Source organism: Pseudophryne corroboree, chromosome 2 (assembly GCF_028390025.1).
Source record: "Pseudophryne corroboree isolate aPseCor3 chromosome 2, aPseCor3.hap2, whole genome shotgun sequence".
Lineage (NCBI taxonomy): Eukaryota > Metazoa > Chordata > Amphibia > Anura > Myobatrachidae > Pseudophryne > Pseudophryne corroboree.
The window spans coordinates 401758402-401776664 of NC_086445.1; the positions used below are offsets into that span (position 1 = coordinate 401758402).

An 18263-nucleotide genomic window follows, 5' to 3' on the forward strand; every position below is an offset into this window, starting at 1 on the left:
TGAGAAGGGTAAATTTTGACATGAAGGTAAGCATCCTTGATGTCCCGAGACATCATGTAGTCCCCTTCTTCCAGGTTCGCAATCACTGCTCTGAGTGACTCAATCTTGAATTTGAACCTCATACCCCTTTTCCACCTACGTACCGTGTCCGATCCGGGATGTTTAACACGGCTACAACCCGTGTCGGCTCCCCCGTTTCCACTACACTTCGACACGGGTTATTCCCGTGTCTGATCTGTTTCCACTTAACCCGGGTAAGCTCTGTAAAAGCCTATTGCTGTCATTACAAATGGACTTTTTACTGTCTCATCAAGATGATGTCATCAAAAGGACCAAAAGGGAGGGGTGGGGCCTGCTCACAGCATTGCAGCAATGGACGCCGGTGCAGTAGCTGTGTCTAGCATGGAGTCGCAGACTGTTTGCAGTTTACTGCTGCTTTCTGCTACAGACAGCTTGATGCAGCTTTTCACCTTGTGCTACCTACTGCAGAGCTGGAGAAGGAGAGCTCAATTCTTTGCAGAGAGGGCTACCTATCGACGCAAATATTTGAAAAGGAGGAGAGCGCGTATATCATCCACTGTTGTTATTTCTTTAATAACAATGAACTGTACACCAAGCCGAAGAATGTGGATGAGAGATCGCAGACATGGGGAAGCATTCATGCAGACTATTCTAGCATATCAGGAGGAGCAGTGGATGTCAAACTTCAGGATGTCTCGCGCTACATTCGAGTATGTTTTGGAACTACTGTCCCCCGCAATAACCATGCAGACCACCAGGTTCCGTAAGCCCATTGAGCCAGCCAGGAGGTTAGCGATTGCTCTCTGGTGGTATGCTACCCCTGGAGAGTATCGCACAGTTTCCAGTTTATTTGGAGTAGGGATTGGCACGGTCTGCAAGATTGTCTACCAGGTCACGCGGGCATTGCTGGATACCATGTACCATCGCTTTATTTCCTTGCCACAAGGACAGCGGCTAGATGAGACTATAAAAGGGTTTAAGAAGCGTGGCTACCCACAGTGTGCTGGTGCCATAGATGGGACCCACATCCCCATCATCGCCCCCCATGACAACCCAGCAGACTATTACAATCGTAAGGGTTGGCATTCCATTGTTCTGCAAGCTGTAGTGGACCACAAATACTGGTAAGCACTGTTTCACTAATGTGTTTGAAATAGGCTTGGCCTGTTTTATGATAATGCATAAACCTTTATTTTTAGTTTCACAGATGTCTTCATAGGGTGGCCCGGACGGTCACATGATGCAAGGGTTCTCGCCAACTCCGATCTTTACAGTATTGCTGAGGACAAGCTTGGTGGATGGCTTTTCCCTCGAGAGGTAAGATTATTTACTACTTAAACTAATGTTCGCCCATAAACCAATAGTCAAGTTTTACCCCTGTAATAATATTAATGTTTTATTAACAGAAATCGGTGATCGTACATGGTGTGGACATCCCGGTCCATCTCATTGGTGATGCAGCATACCCATTACAGCGCTGGCTAATGAAGGGCTACACCCAGCATGTTCACTTATCCCCCGAACAGACATCATATACCCATGCCCTAAGTTCGGCCCGTATGGCAGTGGAGAATGCGTTTGGGCGTTTAAAAGGACGCTGGCGCTGCCTCATGAAGAGGAATGATGTGGACTTGAAAATAATGCCAGATATAGTAGCGGCCTGCTGCATTCTCCATAACATATGTGAGATACAAAAGGAAAACTTTCTCCCCGAGTGGAATGTACATGATCATGGGGCGGGGGTCACTGTACATGATGCACCAGGCTTGGTGGGGGGGCATGACGCTGCCAGCGAGTGCATAAGGGCCACCATTGCAGCTAATCTTCAAACAATGTTGCAGTAGAGAAAACAGACAAGTTTTTGTGTGCAAACAATTTTTGTTTATTTCGTTTTTTCAGTTATAAAAATTTGGTTCAAAAGTTATTATATTTTTCCTTTTAAACAGTTGGCACACATTTTCTGAGGTAACAATATAAAATATTTAAGTGCAAACATGTCACTGTAAAATTCCACATAACGCAAGGGGTCTTCAACATGTGTCCCTCCAGCTGTTGTGGAACAACATGTACCAGCATGTGTTGCTATGTGTTTCCACAACAGCTAGAGGGCCACATGGTGAAGACACCTGCCCTGAGGTAAAAGAGTAAAGTGCAAACAGGGCACTCTGTATAAAAAAAAACCTAATGTTTGGTTTGGCAGATATCGGGTCACCCCCAATATTTGGATCGCACTGCCGCACATTTTCTGAGGTAACAATATAAAAAGGTAGCCCAAATATCTGGATCCCACTGCCCATTTTCTGAGGTAACACTATAAAACTTTAAAGTGCCAACAGGGCACTCTGTAAAATCAAAATAATGTTTGCATTTGTAGGTATCAGGGTTGAGGATACAGTGCAAACATAACCTTAAAACACAAACATTGTTTTATAACCCGCTGCTCTAGGGCAGTTGTCTATATACCCGAAATTCTGAGGACTGCGGGATTTGTGTTGGGGGATTTGAGGGAGGCTCATAGTTGTATGGACCATATGGGTGCTGTGGGTAGGCTGTGTCTTGCTGTTGTGTTTGTGTGGTATTCCCTATGGTACGTGCAAACGTGCGTTCAAAAAATGTCATCTGCCTATCATGCATGGTCATTAACTGACTCATAAAAGTTTGATGCATTTCTTTTTCTGACGCAAGGAATCTCTCAAGCCGTGCATCTTCCTGGGCATTGAGCTCACTATCTGCCTCACGCAGGTGATCCAAGATAATGGACTTCATTGCTTTGACCGTTTGTTCTGTTTTGTTCAGTTTCTTTTTCCGCTGTGGAACGTTGTAGACTGTGAAGGAGATGAAACAGAATGTAAGCAACAATTTAAAAATAGCAGTGGTAGCATATACGTGTTTGTGGCCTTCTCCCACCTGCACACTAGCTATACTCTGCAACATTACCATGATTCTATTAAAAAATAGCAGTGGTATCATATACGTGTCTGTGGCCTTCTCCCACCTGCACACTAGCTATACTCTGCAACATTACCATGCCTTTACATATAGGGACTGCTGCAACTGTATTTGTAATGGTAATACTTACTATTTGAGCGCAAAGTCGTGGTCTTGGGGGGTTGCGACGTCTCCGCCTGAGACTGTGGTACGTCCTCAATAGTGGCACTGATGGAATCATCATTGACGGTCGAGTCTTCAAAACTGCTGTCCGATATAAGCAGCGGGGATGATGGGCTGCATTGTGAGCTGGGAAGGCTGTGCTGTGTTTCGTCACAGTCCTCGTCGACTGACATCTGGCGACTGGCAGAGCTGGATGACGATAGTGCTATGGGATTTGTTATCGCAGTTTTGCCGAAGACACTATAGCATAGGTCATAATATGGCCATTCCATACGCCCAGCACCACTTTTCTTGCGGTTATGGTCGTGTACTTTGGTGAATTGTCTGCGTAGTGCCTTCAATTTGTTAACGACTTGTTGCTGGGTTTTTTGGATGCCCCTTTCTGCCAGCATAAGGGATATGTTCTTGTAGACGATAGCATCCTTAACTGTTCCAGTCACCTGCCTTCTTATTTCTTCCTCTCCCCGAATATTAAGCAGCTCCTTGATCTCTGTGTCTGACCAGATATGGCTAGCCATGTTGCTGTGCTGGAGCTTCTGCTGCTGTATATTGTCTGGAAGCTGCTGCAATAAAAAGATCTGTATGTACCCAGCGCGACTTCAGAGTGTTTTGTTTGCTGCCTCAATGCCTGCATGTGCCCAGCGTGTCTCCCAGGGATGACATCATCTTCCAGTGCCCCAGAAGCACCAATCAGCGTCTCAGAGCGTTACTCGGGTCTGAAAACACGTGTAATGACCGTTTCCACTGCACCGCTATCCGTGTCATTACCGTGTTCTACCCAGGTAAATAGCCGGGTTGGATTCCCGGGTCACTCAACCCGTGTTGACCCGTTTCCACCTACTAAAAATCCGTGTTGATGCGCGCCCCCGTGCAAAAACACGGGTAAAAACAGCTAGTGGAAAAGGGGTATAAGTGTTCAAAGATTTTAGATTTTAGATTTAGATTTAGAATCGGTCTCACCGAGCCGTCTGGCTTCGGTACCACAATAGTGTGGAATAATACCCCGTTCCCTGTTGCAGGAGGGGTACCTGGATTATCACCTGCTGGGAATACAGCTTGTGAATGGCTTCCAAAACTGCCTCCCTGTCAGAGGGGGACGTCGGTAAAGCCGACTTTTGGAAACGGCGAGGGGGAGACGTCTCGAATTCCAATATGTACCCTTGAGATATTACCTGAAGGATCCAGGGGTCTACTTGCGAGTGAGCCCACTGCGCACTGAAATTCATTGAGAACGGGCCCCCACCGTGCCTGAGCTTGTAAGGCCCTAGCGTCATACTGAGGGCTTGGCAGAGGCGGGAAAGGGTTTCTGTTCCTGGGAACTGGCTAATCTCTTCAGCCTTTTTCCTCTCCCTCTGTCACGAGCAGAAAAGAGGAACATTTTGTCCGCTTGCCAACAAAGGACTGCGCCTGATAATACGGCGTCTTATTTTGAGGGGCGACCTGGGGTACAAACGTGGATTTCCCAGTTGTTGCCGTGGCCACCAGGTCTAAAAGACCGACCCCAAATGTCCCTTTTCAAAGGCAATACTTCCAAATGCCGTTTGGAATCCGCATCACCTGACCATTTTACTGGTAGAATTGGACAAACGCACTTATACTTGATGCCAGTCGGCAAATATTCCGCTGTGCATCATGCATATATAGAAATGCATCTTTTAAATGCTCTATAGGCAATAATATACTATCCTTATCTAGGATATCAATATTTCCAGTCAGGGAATCCGACCATGCCAACCCAGCACTGCACCTCCAGGCTGAGGCGATTGCTGGTCGCAGTATAACACCAGTATGTGTGTGAATACATTTTTGGATACCCTCCTGCTTTCTATCAGCAGGATCCTTAAGGGCGGCCATCTCATGAGAGGGTAGAGCCCTTGTTCTTACAAGCGTGTGAGCGCCTTATCCCCCCTAGGGGGTGTTTCCCAACGCACCCTAACCTCTGGCGGGAAGGGTATACAGCCAATACTTTTTAAGAAATTATCAATTGTTATCGGGGGGAAACCCACGCATCATCACACACCTCATTTTATTTCTCAGATTCAGGAAAACTACAGGTAGTTTTTCCCTCACCGAACATAATACCCCATTTTGGTGGTACTCGTATTATCAGACATGTATAAAACATTTTCCATTGTCTCAATCATGTAACGTGTGGCCCTACTGGAAATCACGGTTGTCTCTTCACCGTCGACACAGGAGTCAGTATCCGTGTCGGCGTCTGTATCTGCCATCTGAGGTAACGGGCGCTTTAGAGCCCCTGACGGCCTATGAGACGTCTGGACAGGCACAAGCTGAGTAGCCGGCTGTCTCATGTCAACCACTGTTTTTTTTATACAGAGCTGACACTGTCACGTAATTTTCAACAGTACATCCACTCAGGTGTCGACCCCCTAGGTGGTGACATCACTGTTACAGACACTCTGCTCCGTCTCCGCATCATTTTTCTCCTCATACATGTCGACACAAACGTACCGACACACAGCACACACACAGGGAATGCTCTGATAGAGGACAGGACCCCACTAGCCCTTTGGGGAGACAGAGGGAGAGTATGCCAGCACACACCAGAGCGCTATATATATACAGGGATAACCTTATATAAGTGTTTTTCCCCTTATAGCTGCTGTATGTTTTAATACTGCGCCTAATTAGTGCCCCACTCTCTTTTTTTAACCCTTTCTGTAGTGTAGTGACTGCAGGGAAGAGACCGGGAGCTTCCCTCCAACTGAGCTGTGAGGGAAAATGGCGCCAGTGTGCTGAGGAGATAGGCTCCGCCCCCTTTTCGGCGGCCTTATCACCCGTTTTTCTGTATATTTTGGCAGGGGTTAAATGCATCCATATAGCCCAGGAGCTATATGTGATGCATTTTTTGCCATGTAAGGTATTTTTATCCTGTTTTATTGCGTCTCAGGGCGCCCCCCCCCAGCGCCCTGCACCCTCAGTGACCGGAGTATGAAGTGTGCTGAGAGCAATGGCGCACAGCTGCAGTGCTGTGCGCTACCTTATTGAAGACAGGAACGTCTTCTGCCGCCGATTTTTCCGGACCTCTTCGCTCTTCTGGCTCTGTAAGGGGGCCGGCGGCGTGGCTCCGGGACCCATCCAGGCTGGGCCTGTGATCGTCCCTCTGGAGCTAATGTCCAGTAGCCAAGAAGCCCAATCCACTCTGCACTCAGGTGAGTTCGCTTCTTCTCCCCTTAGTCCCTCGATGCAGTGAGCCTGTTGCCAGCAGGTCTCACTGAAAATAACAAACCTAAACTAAAACTTTCACTAAGAAGCTCAGGAGAGCCCCTAGTGTGCACCCTTCTCGTCGGGCACAGAAATCTAACTGAGGCTTGGAGGAGGGTCATAGGGGGAGGAGCCAGTGCACACCAGTTAGTCCTAAAGCTTTCTTTAGATGTGCCCAGTCTCCTGCGGAGCCGCTATTCCCCATGGTCCTTACGGAGTCCCCAGCATCCACTTAGGACGTTAGAGAAATTGTATTGTGTGTACCTAGCATAATACCTTCCATTATATATATATATATATATATATATATATATATATATATGCCACAATAGTTCACCATTCCATATAAATTGATTTACACTATCCTGTTCCTATTATGTTATGCTGGTGATCTAGCTCTGGGTATAGTACATTTATGTTATATAGGGCGGGATGTACTAATGTACATCGCCGCCCATCGCCACGATGCTGATCGCATATGTACTAACATATGCGATCAGCATTGCGGAGGACAGCTCTTCCGATAAGAGCTGTCCTCCGCGATGCACAGCGGCAGCCTGACTTCCGGGATTCGGCCCCAGAAGTCAGTCTGCGCATGCGCGGGTTGACGGGGGGGGGCGGCCGCAGGGCATGCTGGGAGGGATCCGATCGGATCCCTCACACAGCGCCGCGGAGAGAAGCCCATAGGCTTCTATGGACTATCGCCAGCTAAAGCTGGCGAACCCCGCCGCGGCGCTGACCTGGCGGCCGGGGGATAGTACATCAGGAAAATGCGGTAAACAGGGGGTTTACCGCATTTTCCGCTTAGTACATCCCGCCCATTTATCTCTTATCAATGCATTTTAGCCATTTTGCACATTTCTACATATAAACATTACTGTTCACATTAGAAATATTTCTCTAGTACATAGCCACATTTTCATGAGGCACCAAGGTAAATGATACACAGACGCTGACATAAGCAGGAAATGTATATACTAGCTGCAACAAGTCTCACTTTAGGTTTTATAGGTAGCTATATAACTTGTGAAGAAATCACACTGTCCTATGGTCTGCGTATACGTTTTTGCTCATCTAGTAAACTACTTAACATTTTGATGATACATCATATTATTTTATGTTATATTTTATAATACCATACAGGAGTCTGTAAAAGATATTTTAGCATTAGGTTAGAACAGTAACTCACGTTCTCATGAGAACTACACTAAACATTCTCAGTGGTATACATACTTCAGGGGAAACAATGTGGCTAGCATAATATGACTAGATGTACTGTATGGGTTGGGGCTTAAATGCCGGTGGTCAGAATACCGTCCGCAGCATTCCGCTATTTAAGACGGATTTATAGAATCCGAATCCCGATGAAATAAGATATTTACATTAGAGCAAATGAGATTGTGACAGACAATTCAGGGCCGACCTCAGCACCCTTTCCTCAGACTTCTGTGACTTGAGACGTGGTTGCGTGCTGCACCCTTTTTTTGTATGCACACTTGTTTTACTGCGGCCAGGATCAGCCTCTCAGACCCATGTGGTTCAGCAACAATTCACTCTTTATGTAAGTGGAAAGTATTGCCCTTATTTGTTGCACGGTCTATATATTTTTAGGCATTTGCCTATAATCACAATGCAACTAATCTACTTAATTCGCTTGATAAAGGTCAGACAGATGCCTAAAACAGGACTCTATGAGCTGTGCCAGTTTGGTATGTTGGGAATGAATGACTCATGTTTAATCTGATAATTATAAGGTGTGTTTTTCCTTATAGCCTCACTGTTACATAGAATAAAATGTAGGAAGGTGGTCATTTTAGTGATATTATTAGCATTATGTGATGATCTCATGATACAATGCAATGCTGACTAAGGGTGTAAGCTCATTCTTTAAATTAATTTTGCTGGGCTGACAATAGCAGGTGAAGGTGTTATGTCACAGTGACCTTTGGCACTATAGCAGCATCCTATGTGACATGACCCCAATTTTGAGAAACCAGATCTGTTTGAAAGCAAAGCTTTATATTTCTGTCTTCTGGTGTCATTTAATAAGATAAACAGAAGAGTAGACAAAGAAATAAAAACTGATAACTCCATTGTTTATAGCTATCTCCTTTTTTACTGCAGAATGAAAATAGACTGTGTTTTCTATGTTTCATTTAAAATAATGCACATGACACACATACATTTGTAGATACTAATACCACTTTCACACTAAAATCCTGGGTCTGACCCCACTCACAGTGCGGCGCTGACCCAGACTATTCACGCATCGGCCTGTTTACGCTGCACACAGGTGCAGTGTTAACTTTTTTGCCGCCGCTTGGAGATTACATCATTTCCATTCGCCGGAGATCCGGCTTTTCCTATGATGTAAACAGGACCCTGGGTGGATGACCTGGGTCACTCGTTTACACTGTCCCATTACCAGGAGTGGATTCCTGGGTCACTGGACCAGAGTTATTTTTCGGGGACCCTTTCACACCGAGCCGCAGTCCAGGACAACACAGCAATAACCTGGGTTATTTTTGCAGTGTGAAAGTGGTATATGTGTACTCAGGGGCAGTAGAAATGCACTCACTGTTCATTGACTGTCTTGCTTTGTAACCCAGGGAATTAGAACAATATATCTGTGAATGTTTCATTATACGAGTCTGACTAGATTATTCCAACATTAAACAAATAGGAAGGGACTGAGAGACTACTACGTATACAAGGCTTACACACTGGATAACATGAATAGCCCTAAATAGAAACATCACTGTGTCCTAAGAGAGAGACAAATTGTGCGTTCTCATAGCAACTTCATCAAGAGCCAAGAAAATCTTGGGTGATCAGGTAAAGTATTCCACAACAACATTATATGAAATGAAAGAGCTAGTGGACTGAGAAGCTAACCTCTTCATTACTTGGTGGCCTAAACTACATCACTTCACAACTACTTCCAGGCTTCTCCAGTAGTGGAGGAGTTAACGGGATCACTGAGACGGCAGGCATTCAGGTTTATAAAACACACTGAACACAAAGATTTCATTCATTGGCCGCACTCCCGCCAGGAGTAAAATGTGGGAAAGACTTCACTTTGCTCACAGCATCAGCAATCTGGTTCAAGGCTAGAAAAAAAAAGCAGTCAGTCTCATTGTTTACCATGTATTTTATACTCCGAGGAGGGAATGGGGCAGTAATAGCCTCAATAATATATGTACATAGATAGCTATGGGATAGTTTTGGTTATAATTCAATAACATATCTTTACTAGACATTTATGAAAGAACCAATGTTATTTACGGTTATTGCATTTTAAATAAACTGATCAGTGACACAGACAACTCTTTTTTTCACATTTACTTGCATCTTTAGTAAAAGAAAAGCACTACAAGCAACGAGAACATGTGACTGGCATGACACAGTGCATTGTACAAGTCATTTATGTGGGACCTATTAAAATTACATGAAGTACCATATTCCTGGAATGTTAAAGTCATTTACAAAAAGTGCTAATTATGTGATGTGCTATCACTGGATATTTGGCGCATGAAATACAAAAATAGTTATTTAGAATTCTTCATATAAACAATTAAGCAACATACTGTTCCCTATAAATGTGGTACACTGCATTTCAAATCAAGTGCTAGACCACATGTAAGTTCCCTACAGCCTGCTACGTCTGTATTGTCACGGGGTGTGGATCATTAGATCGACAGTGTTTAGGTCGACAGTCACTAGGTCGACAGGGTTTGAAGGTTGACAGGGTTTCTAGGTCGACATGTTCTAGGTCGGCATGAGTTTTTCATGTTTTTTGGGGGTGTTGTTTTCTCCATACAGTGACCGGGAAGCCCGATTAGTGCACCGTGTCCCCTCGCATGGCTCGCCATGCTTCGGGCAAGGTGCCTCGCTGCGCTTGGCACAGGTTACCGTTCCCAATCGTAGTCCGCATGGATCGTTAAGTATGAAAAAGTTCAGAAAAAGAAAAAAATAATGTGAAAACTCATGTCGACCTAGAAACCCTGTCGACCTTGAAAATATATGTCAACCTAGTGACTGTCGACCTATACATTGTCAACCTAGGCACTGTCTATCTTCAGACCGGATCCCATTGTCACATTACATGCCTCAGTTCTATAAATCACTGTAGCAGCTTTGATTTGGTTTGGATGTCCAAAATGAAATTGGAGTTACAGAAAAATTGTGCAAAATGATTGACTAAAAAAAACAAACAAAAAAAACACAACTATCTGCTTCAGTCCTTTGGGCAAATCATATCTTCTCAGCAATATTTTCATGTAAAAGTTATCTGGAAAATCAAGTATCTTAGATATATAAATACATATTAAATGAACGTTCTTTCACCACTGTAACGGTGGGGCCTAGGCACACCTCGTAGTATATTAGCACTAACCAATTTCCAGGTCTCCTCTGACTCACCAGTGACCCAAGTACAAAGCATGTTAGGAAGTGTGAGTAGGTCATTTGCTGAGGAACACTAGAAGACTTCAGTGCCACATTTGCCATAAACCCCATTTAGCACTCTCTCCCACCCCAGGGGGAGGTGTATCAAGCCCTTGAGAGAGATACAGTGGATGAGATGCCCAAGGCACAGTCTCTGAAGTGACTTTTAAAACTTTTAAATGCTGTTTGGCTGCTTTGGGCAACTTCTCCTATGCATCTCAATTTAAGGCTTCAAACATCTGCCATCAATCAGTATGAGGGAGGGTGCACCAATTAGTGATATACCCGCTGTCCAGGAGGCACGGTGCAGATGACGGGCCATTATATAATGGGCACCGGGTGAGAGTACAGTTACAGCGGCCGTACCTAAGCCAGGGGCACCAACGCTGCTCAGCCAAACACATTGGACTTGGGCCGGTGCCTCATGGGGCTCTTCAGCAGCCGGTCCTCCTCCTCCCCCGTGTCCCTGGCGGACAGGTTGCTGTGGATGATCTGCGTCCTGAACCTGATCTTATTCAGCCGAGGCTTCCCCCGGCTGCCCCCGGAGCCCTTCCTGCTGATCTCCCCGCGGCTGCCCCCGGAGCCCTTCCTGCTGATCTCTGCTCGGCCGTCCGGCTCATCCTCCGGGAGCTGCACCAGCCGGTGCACGATGAGCTGGGTCGGCAGCACCTTGGAGAGCCGCCAGCGGCCAGAGCCGGAGCTCCCCTCGTCCTCTTCCTCCTCCTCGGCGGCAGGTAACGCTCCCACCAGCACCTGCACGTCGCGGGCAGTGTCCGGGCTCAGGTACTGCCAGGCTTTCCGGCCGCTGTAGTCCCGGATGTCCAGGTCCGCATCGTAGGCTCCGATCAGCAGCTTCATCACGTCCAGGTGGCCGTGCATGGCGGCCAGGTGCAGCGCGGTGTAGCCGCCAGACGCCCGGGTGTTGATGTTGACGGGAACCCGGTGCTGGCGGGCGTGGGCGAGCAGGGCGGCCAGGAGATCGTGCTGCCCGTGCTTGGCGGCCCAGTGCAGGCAGGAGAAGCCGGTGATGAAGTCCCGGCGGGTGATGAGGCCGGGCTCGGAGAGCAGCAGCTCCTGCAGACTGTCCCAGCGCGCCCGGCAGGAGCTCAGCATCCAGGCGTGCTCCAGCGGCTCCAGCGCCGCCTGCCCGGACAGGGAGCCCCCGGCGCCGCTCTCCTCCTCCTCGTTCCCAGACACAGAGGATGAGCTGTGCAGGGACGAGCTGTCCGAGTCCCGCACCCCGGCCCGGAGCAGCACACCTACCCGCCGTAACTGCGGGGACACCGGCTCCCGGGCGCCCCTGCGGCTGTTCCGGGGAGTCCTCCTGCTGAGCGGAGCCTGCTCCGGGGGTTGCTGCTGCTCGGGGCGGCCGTCCCCGCTCTCCTCAGGCTCCTCGGTCACGGAGATGCTCGGGGGCGCCTCGTATGCCGGGGAGGCTACGCTCTGTGGGGATTCGTCTCCGGTCTCCTCCCCGGGACCGGTGTCCTGAGCGCCCTCATCTCTGGGGACCGTATGCGGCTCCTCTGACGTCTCGTCCCCGGTGCTCGGCTCAGGGCTGCTCTCCCTGGCGCCAGGGCTCACGGCGGGCGTCTCCGGTACTTCGGTGCTGGGATCGGGGCGACCATCGGGCTCAGCAGCTGCTACCGGATCACCGCCGGTATCCTGCTGCGCGTCCTGGACGGCTATCCGGTAGCGTCTCCGCAGGCACACGTACTTCACCCCGTCCTCCGCTCTCACGCTGCCCACCTCGTTGACGATGTCTTTAAAGAGCTGGCGGGCGGCGGCGCGGGGCTCCCCGGGGAGCGGCTCGGTCAACAGTGCCCGGAAATGATCCACCAGCTGTTGGTTGGGCACCCGGCCACCCTGCTCCCTCAAGAAGCGAATCACCGAATCCCGGCTGAGCTCGGCCATTTCTGATCGCTGCTGCGGCAGCTGGCGGAGAACATGTCAGAGCGGCTCCTCCCCCAGGGGGGCTCTGCGGGGGCGTCGGAGTACGGGTGAGAGGAGCAGCGATGTCTCTCCTAGCAACCGCCACAGCCGCCGTACTCCTCCCCCTCCCGCCCCCCTGCACTGGCCTGAGAGCGGCGTGTCACCGCCTGGTGGTACCCACAGCAGCCCACACCAGCATCATCACTGGCGGCGGCTGCGGCAGCGTGGGAATGGGAGACAGCCAATCACAGCGCGCTGCCCCCTGCTGCTCGTGCCCGTGTGGTTCTGTCCGCGCTCCCGGCGCTCTGTGTTTCCCTATTATGTAACTGGGTCACACACACACACACACACACACACATATCCGTCCCTGCTGACACTGCAGCTGCACTGTGTGTAACAATAACACGGGGCACTGCCTGACTACGTTGTTTTTATTATTACTGAAAGTTGTTTTACTGTCAATATATAATGTCATATCTTAGTGCTATGTATTGCATACACACACACATATGGGGATAAAGTCGTTAGGTCGACACAACTTAGGTCGACAGTCATTAGGTCGACCACTGAAGGGTGACATGGGCATTATGTCGACGTGCATTAGGTCGATATGTACTAGGTCGACATGAGATTTTCACATTTTTTTTCACTTTTTCATACTTTACGATCCACGTGGTCTACAATTGGGAACAGTAACCTGTGCCAAGCGCAGCCCGAAGCCGAGCCATGCGAGGGGATACGGTGCACTAATTGGGGTTCCCCGTCACTTTACAAAGAAAATGACACCAAAAAAGTCCAAAAACTCATGTCGACCTTTTTCCACCTGTTGACCTAATGCCCATGTCGACCCAATGCTCATGTTGACCTCCAGTGCTCGACCTAATTACTGTCGACCTATGTTGAGTCGACCCAACGACCCATACCCCACAAATGTGTACATTCTATTTTCATTTTTATTTTGTTTTATGTTCAGTGCAGTGGTTTGTGAATAAATATAAATGCAAGTGAGGTGTGATCTGACAGTTAACTGCTGAGGTCTTTGAGGCCCTTTTATCAATAATTGCATAACGCCGATTCATTAGTCAATCAGAGCTTGTGGACCAGCAGCTGCAGCTCCTGATTGGCTCTCCTCCCCTCACACAACAGCAGCAACAACAACGGCAGCAGTAAGGGGATAGGGGATATGCACTATGGGGGCATATCTGGCACTGTGAGTGAGGGCATATCTGGCATTGTGGGTGGGGGCATTTGTGTATCTGGCACTGTGAGAGCATTTGTGTATCGCACTGTGGGACATATTTGTATCTGGCACTGGCACTGTTTGGCATATGTATATTTGGCACTGTGGGGGCATTTTTGTATTGCACTGTGGGACATATGTGTATCTGGCACTGTTGGGGTATGTGTGTATCTGGCACTGTGGGGGGCGTATTTGGCTCTGTGGGGGTATATGTGTATCTGGCACTGTAGGAGCATGTCTGGCACTGTGGGGGCATTTGCGTATCGGACACTGTGGGTGGAGGCATGTCTGGCACTGTGGGTGGGGCATTTGTGTATCTGAAACTGTGGGGCATATGTATATCTGGCAATGAGGGGGCGTATTTGGCTCTGTGGGGGCATATGTGTATCTGGCACTGTGGGACATATTTGTATCTGGCACTGGCACTGTTTGGCATATGTATATCTGGCACTGTGGGGGCATTTTTGTATTGCACTGTGGGACATGTGTGTATCTGGCACTGTGGGGGGCGTATTTGGCTCTGTGGGGGCATATGTGTATCTGGCACTGTAGGAGCATGTCTGGCACTGTGGGGGCATTTGCGTATCGGACACTGTGGGTGGAGGCATGTCTGGCACTGTGGGTGGGGCATTTGTGTATCTGAAACTGTGGAGCATATGTATATCTGGCAATGAGGGGGCGTATTTGGCTCTATGGGGGCATATGTGTATCTGGCACTGTCGGGGCATATGTGTATCTGGCATTGTAGGAGCATATTTTGCACTGTGGGGGCATTTGTGTATGTGGCACTGTGGGTAGAGGCATATCTGGCACTGTTGTTTGGGGCATTTGTGTATCTGGAACTGTGGGGCATGTGTGTATCTGGCACTGTGGGGGCGTATTTGGCTCTGTGGGGGCATATCTGTATCTGGCACTGTGGGGGCATATCTTGCACTTTGGGGTCATATGTGTATCTGGCACGGTGGGGGCATTTGCGTATCTGGCACTGTGGGTAGAGGCATATCTGGCACTGTGGGTGGGGGCATTTGTGTATCTGGAACTGTGGAGCATATGTGTATCTGGCACTGTGGGGTATATGTGTATCTGGCTCTGTGGGGGCATATCTGGCACTTTGGGGGCATATGTGTATCTGGCACTGTAGGAGCATATCTGGCACTGTGGGTGGGGGCATTTGTGTATCTGGAACTGTGGGGCATATGTGTATCTGGCACTGTGGGGCATATGTGTATCTGGCTCTGTGGGGGCATATTTGTATCTGGCACTGTAGGAGCATATCTGGCACTGTAGGAGCGGGATCAGTACTAAATCCCGCTGGACGGGATCCCGGCGATCGGAATCCCGACCACACAATCCCAACAGGGGTTCGCTCGCCACGCTGCGGGCACGGTGCCTCGCTACGCTCGGCACACTATTATATTCTCACTCTATGGGTGTCGTGGACACCCACGGAGGGAGAATATGTCGAGATTGTGCTGGTCAGGATTCCGGCGTCAGTATTTCGACCGCCAGGATCCCGTCCAGCAGGATCTTGACCGCCTCCCTTAGGAGCATATCTGGCACTGTCAGGGCATATGTATAGCTGGAATGGTGGGGGCATATGTGTATCTGGCACTATTGGGATCATATGTGTATCTGGCCCCCCATATGCATATCACGCCCCCATTTTCATTGGCCACGCCCCGTGTGGCATGTGGCTTCACCCATTTTTTGGCGCACGCACACAGTACCACTAAGACATTTTTTTCTATTTGCACCACTGACTATGTATAGTGGTGCGCTTGTGTCTTTGAGGTAATCAAGAAACTAACATCAAGGTGCATGAACAAAAAGACCCTTCTCTAAGAGAAAGGAATTAATTCTTGGAAGAACTTCTCATCTAAGACTGTGTATATGAAGGACTACTCTAAGACTGTGCATATATAACATAGTACAACTGTCCCAAATGGGAGTGCATGATCTACATTGTTAATATATGTTCACGTTTGACGATTGGTGGTTGTCATTTAACTTGTGTAGCAAGTGTTGTTTGGGGCATGGGATATTTATAATTTATTAAAAGATATCAAGGAGAAACAGAAAACAAAATGCTCTGCACATCTGCGTTATCTTGTGGTGAGTAAATTACCTCTGCCCTCTGACACCGCTTGAAACGCAGTATGCCTATTGGCAGTGTTTCTAAAGCTCATGGTGAGTTAACTCTATTACTCTTTTACCCAATATTTGGTGCAGAAATTTATGTTGTTTGATATTGACTGGATGGATGTGTGTGTGTGTGTGTGTGTGTGTGTGTGTGTGTGTGTGTGTGTGTGTGTGTATGTATGTACACATATATGCTGTGGCTAGATGGCGGCACTTTGAGACTTGTAGTACTGCAGAAGATCAACGTTTCGGGCGGTAGCCGGTCATCAGGATGCTATAAGCAACAGTGAGCAAACATGTGTTTAAATATACAAACATAAAAGGTGCAGATTTTATATATATATATATATATATAGATAGATAGATATAGATAAAAAGGTTATACCGGCACTCCAAACTACAATGAGTTACTTAGCTGCGGTGCCCTCCAGGTCAAATGATGACTAAAACAGGCTGGGAATATCGGCGACACTCAAGCAGACTGGTAAGAAGATGCAAAGTCGTGTCCCTTTATTTGCCTACATGTTTCGGGGAAGCTCCCCGTCCTCAGGGCTAGACAACAGTGAAAATCCACATACAAAACATTTATATACATCACAAACAAAGACATCAGTGTAGTACAGGTTGAGTATCCCTTATCCAAAATGCTTGGGACCAGAGGTATTTTGGATATGGGATTTTTCCGTAGTTTGGAATAATTGCATACCATAATGAGATATCGTGGTGATGGGACCTAAATCTAAGCACAGAATGCATTTATGTTTCATATACACCTTATACACACAGCCTGAAGATCATTTTAGCCAATTTTTTTTATAATTTTGTGCATTAAACAAAGTGTGTGTACATTCACACAATTCATTTATGTTCCATATACACCTTATACACCCAGCCTGAAGGTCATTTAATACAATATTTTTAATAACTTTGTGTATTAAACAAAGTTTGTGTACATTGAGCCATCAAAAAACAAAGTTTTCATTATCTCATTCTCACTCAAAAAAGTCAGTATTTCGGAATATTCCGTATTTCGGAATATGTGGATATGGGATACTCAACCTGTAATTGTACTCACCTGTCCTCACGGCGCTGCCGCCCGCCTGCACACGCTGCTCTCTTCCGCGTCGCCGGGCTGTGACGTCACGGTGCGCTGCGGGACGGGGAGGTTGTCATGGTAACGAGTGAAACAAGATCGCAGGCTCCCACATCACTGTAAAGCCTGTAAAGAACATACAAATATGACATTAAACAGTACAATTATATAGACACACAGGCGCACAGGACCAACCTAATTTGTAGGCCCACCTGCGTCTGTGTGTGGATATAAATTCAGGCGCTGATATAAGTTTACATGCAATATCCAATAAACTTTTGCCAATTACCACAACTTAAAATCTAAATGCAGCTCCCACTCAGTACTCTGAAGTGTTGCTGTATTTTAAACCAAAAAGAAAATCACTTATGTGAGAGAGCGCATAGAGATTTTAAACATTTTTATTTCATATTAAAAACTATAAAATTATATCTTAGCATCAACATATGCATAATATCGCTATAGGCTTTTGAAACAATATAATTAGTATTGCTACACAATCGGCACTAGCATAAAATAGAAGCACAAGTCGGTCCAGGATAATGTGTTTATCACCAGCTGCCTCGTAATTGCAAAATTATCTTCAAAATTCCTTTTATTTCCACTTTGTGGCTAGAATACAGCTCAATGTCCCGCATCAACAGATTCTAGATTCTTTATCCACAGAGTTGGTATATGAGTACCGCTAGAACTTCATGAATTCATGATCCACAGGTTCCGGCAGGGGGAGCCGGGCGGCTCTAACAGGGAAGACCCCTGAGGCATACCGCCGCAGCTGGGCACCTCACAGACGGACACAACACGCCTCATGTGTTCAACAGTGGCAGGGAAGACATAGTGGTGACTGGCCACGGCTGTCCTCTGAGGGAAGATATCTACACCCAGGCTGCGGTGAGGTGAGACATAGTTCTCTAAACTGACAATCATCCCTCTGTTGATAGACACGTTATCATCTGAGTGTCAGGGGATGAGAGTTACTTTCCCTGTATGGTAAAGTAAGCCTGTCCATATATACGAATATAATTTAAACTCCACAGTTTGAATAAAGCACTGGAGCAA

The 18263-nt window shown here is 47.5% G+C and overlaps 2 protein-coding genes across 2 annotated transcripts; one reads left to right on the forward strand and one right to left on the reverse strand.

The window, feature by feature from the left end:
* The first annotated feature begins 444 nt into the window (after positions 1-444).
* LOC135050833 (uncharacterized) lies at positions 445-2059 on the forward strand. The gene is made up of 3 exons (XM_063957134.1): positions 445-1145; positions 1221-1338; positions 1428-2059. Exons 1-3 carry the CDS (start codon positions 457-459, stop codon positions 1863-1865), a joined length of 1245 nt encoding a protein of 414 aa, XP_063813204.1. The 5' UTR covers positions 445-456; the 3' UTR covers positions 1866-2059.
* A 7431-nt stretch (positions 2060-9490) lies between these two features.
* Positions 9491-12980, reverse strand: SOWAHC (sosondowah ankyrin repeat domain family member C). Its single transcript, XM_063953401.1, has one exon. It carries the CDS (start codon positions 12712-12714, stop codon positions 11194-11196), a length of 1521 nt encoding a protein of 506 aa, XP_063809471.1. The 5' UTR covers positions 12715-12980; the 3' UTR covers positions 9491-11193.
* Positions 12981-18263: the final 5283 nt, after the last annotated feature.

What these genes read in the sequence shown, in the direction of transcription:
- SOWAHC (XM_063953401.1), bottom strand. Translation starts at nt 12,714, where the DNA reads ATGGCCGAGCTCAGCCGGGATTCGGTGATTCGCTTCTTGAGGGAGCAG.
- LOC135050833 (XM_063957134.1), top strand. Translation starts at nt 457, where the DNA reads ATGCAGCTTTTCACCTTGTGCTACCTACTGCAGAGCTGGAGAAGGAGA. An exon ending in GTAGTGGACCACAAATACTG is followed by an intron (nt 1,146 to 1,220) that starts GTAAGCACTGTT and finishes CTTTATTTTTAG; the next exon opens with TTTCACAGATGTCTTCATAG. An exon ending in GATGGCTTTTCCCTCGAGAG is followed by an intron (nt 1,339 to 1,427) that starts GTAAGATTATTT and finishes TTTTATTAACAG; the next exon opens with AAATCGGTGATCGTACATGG.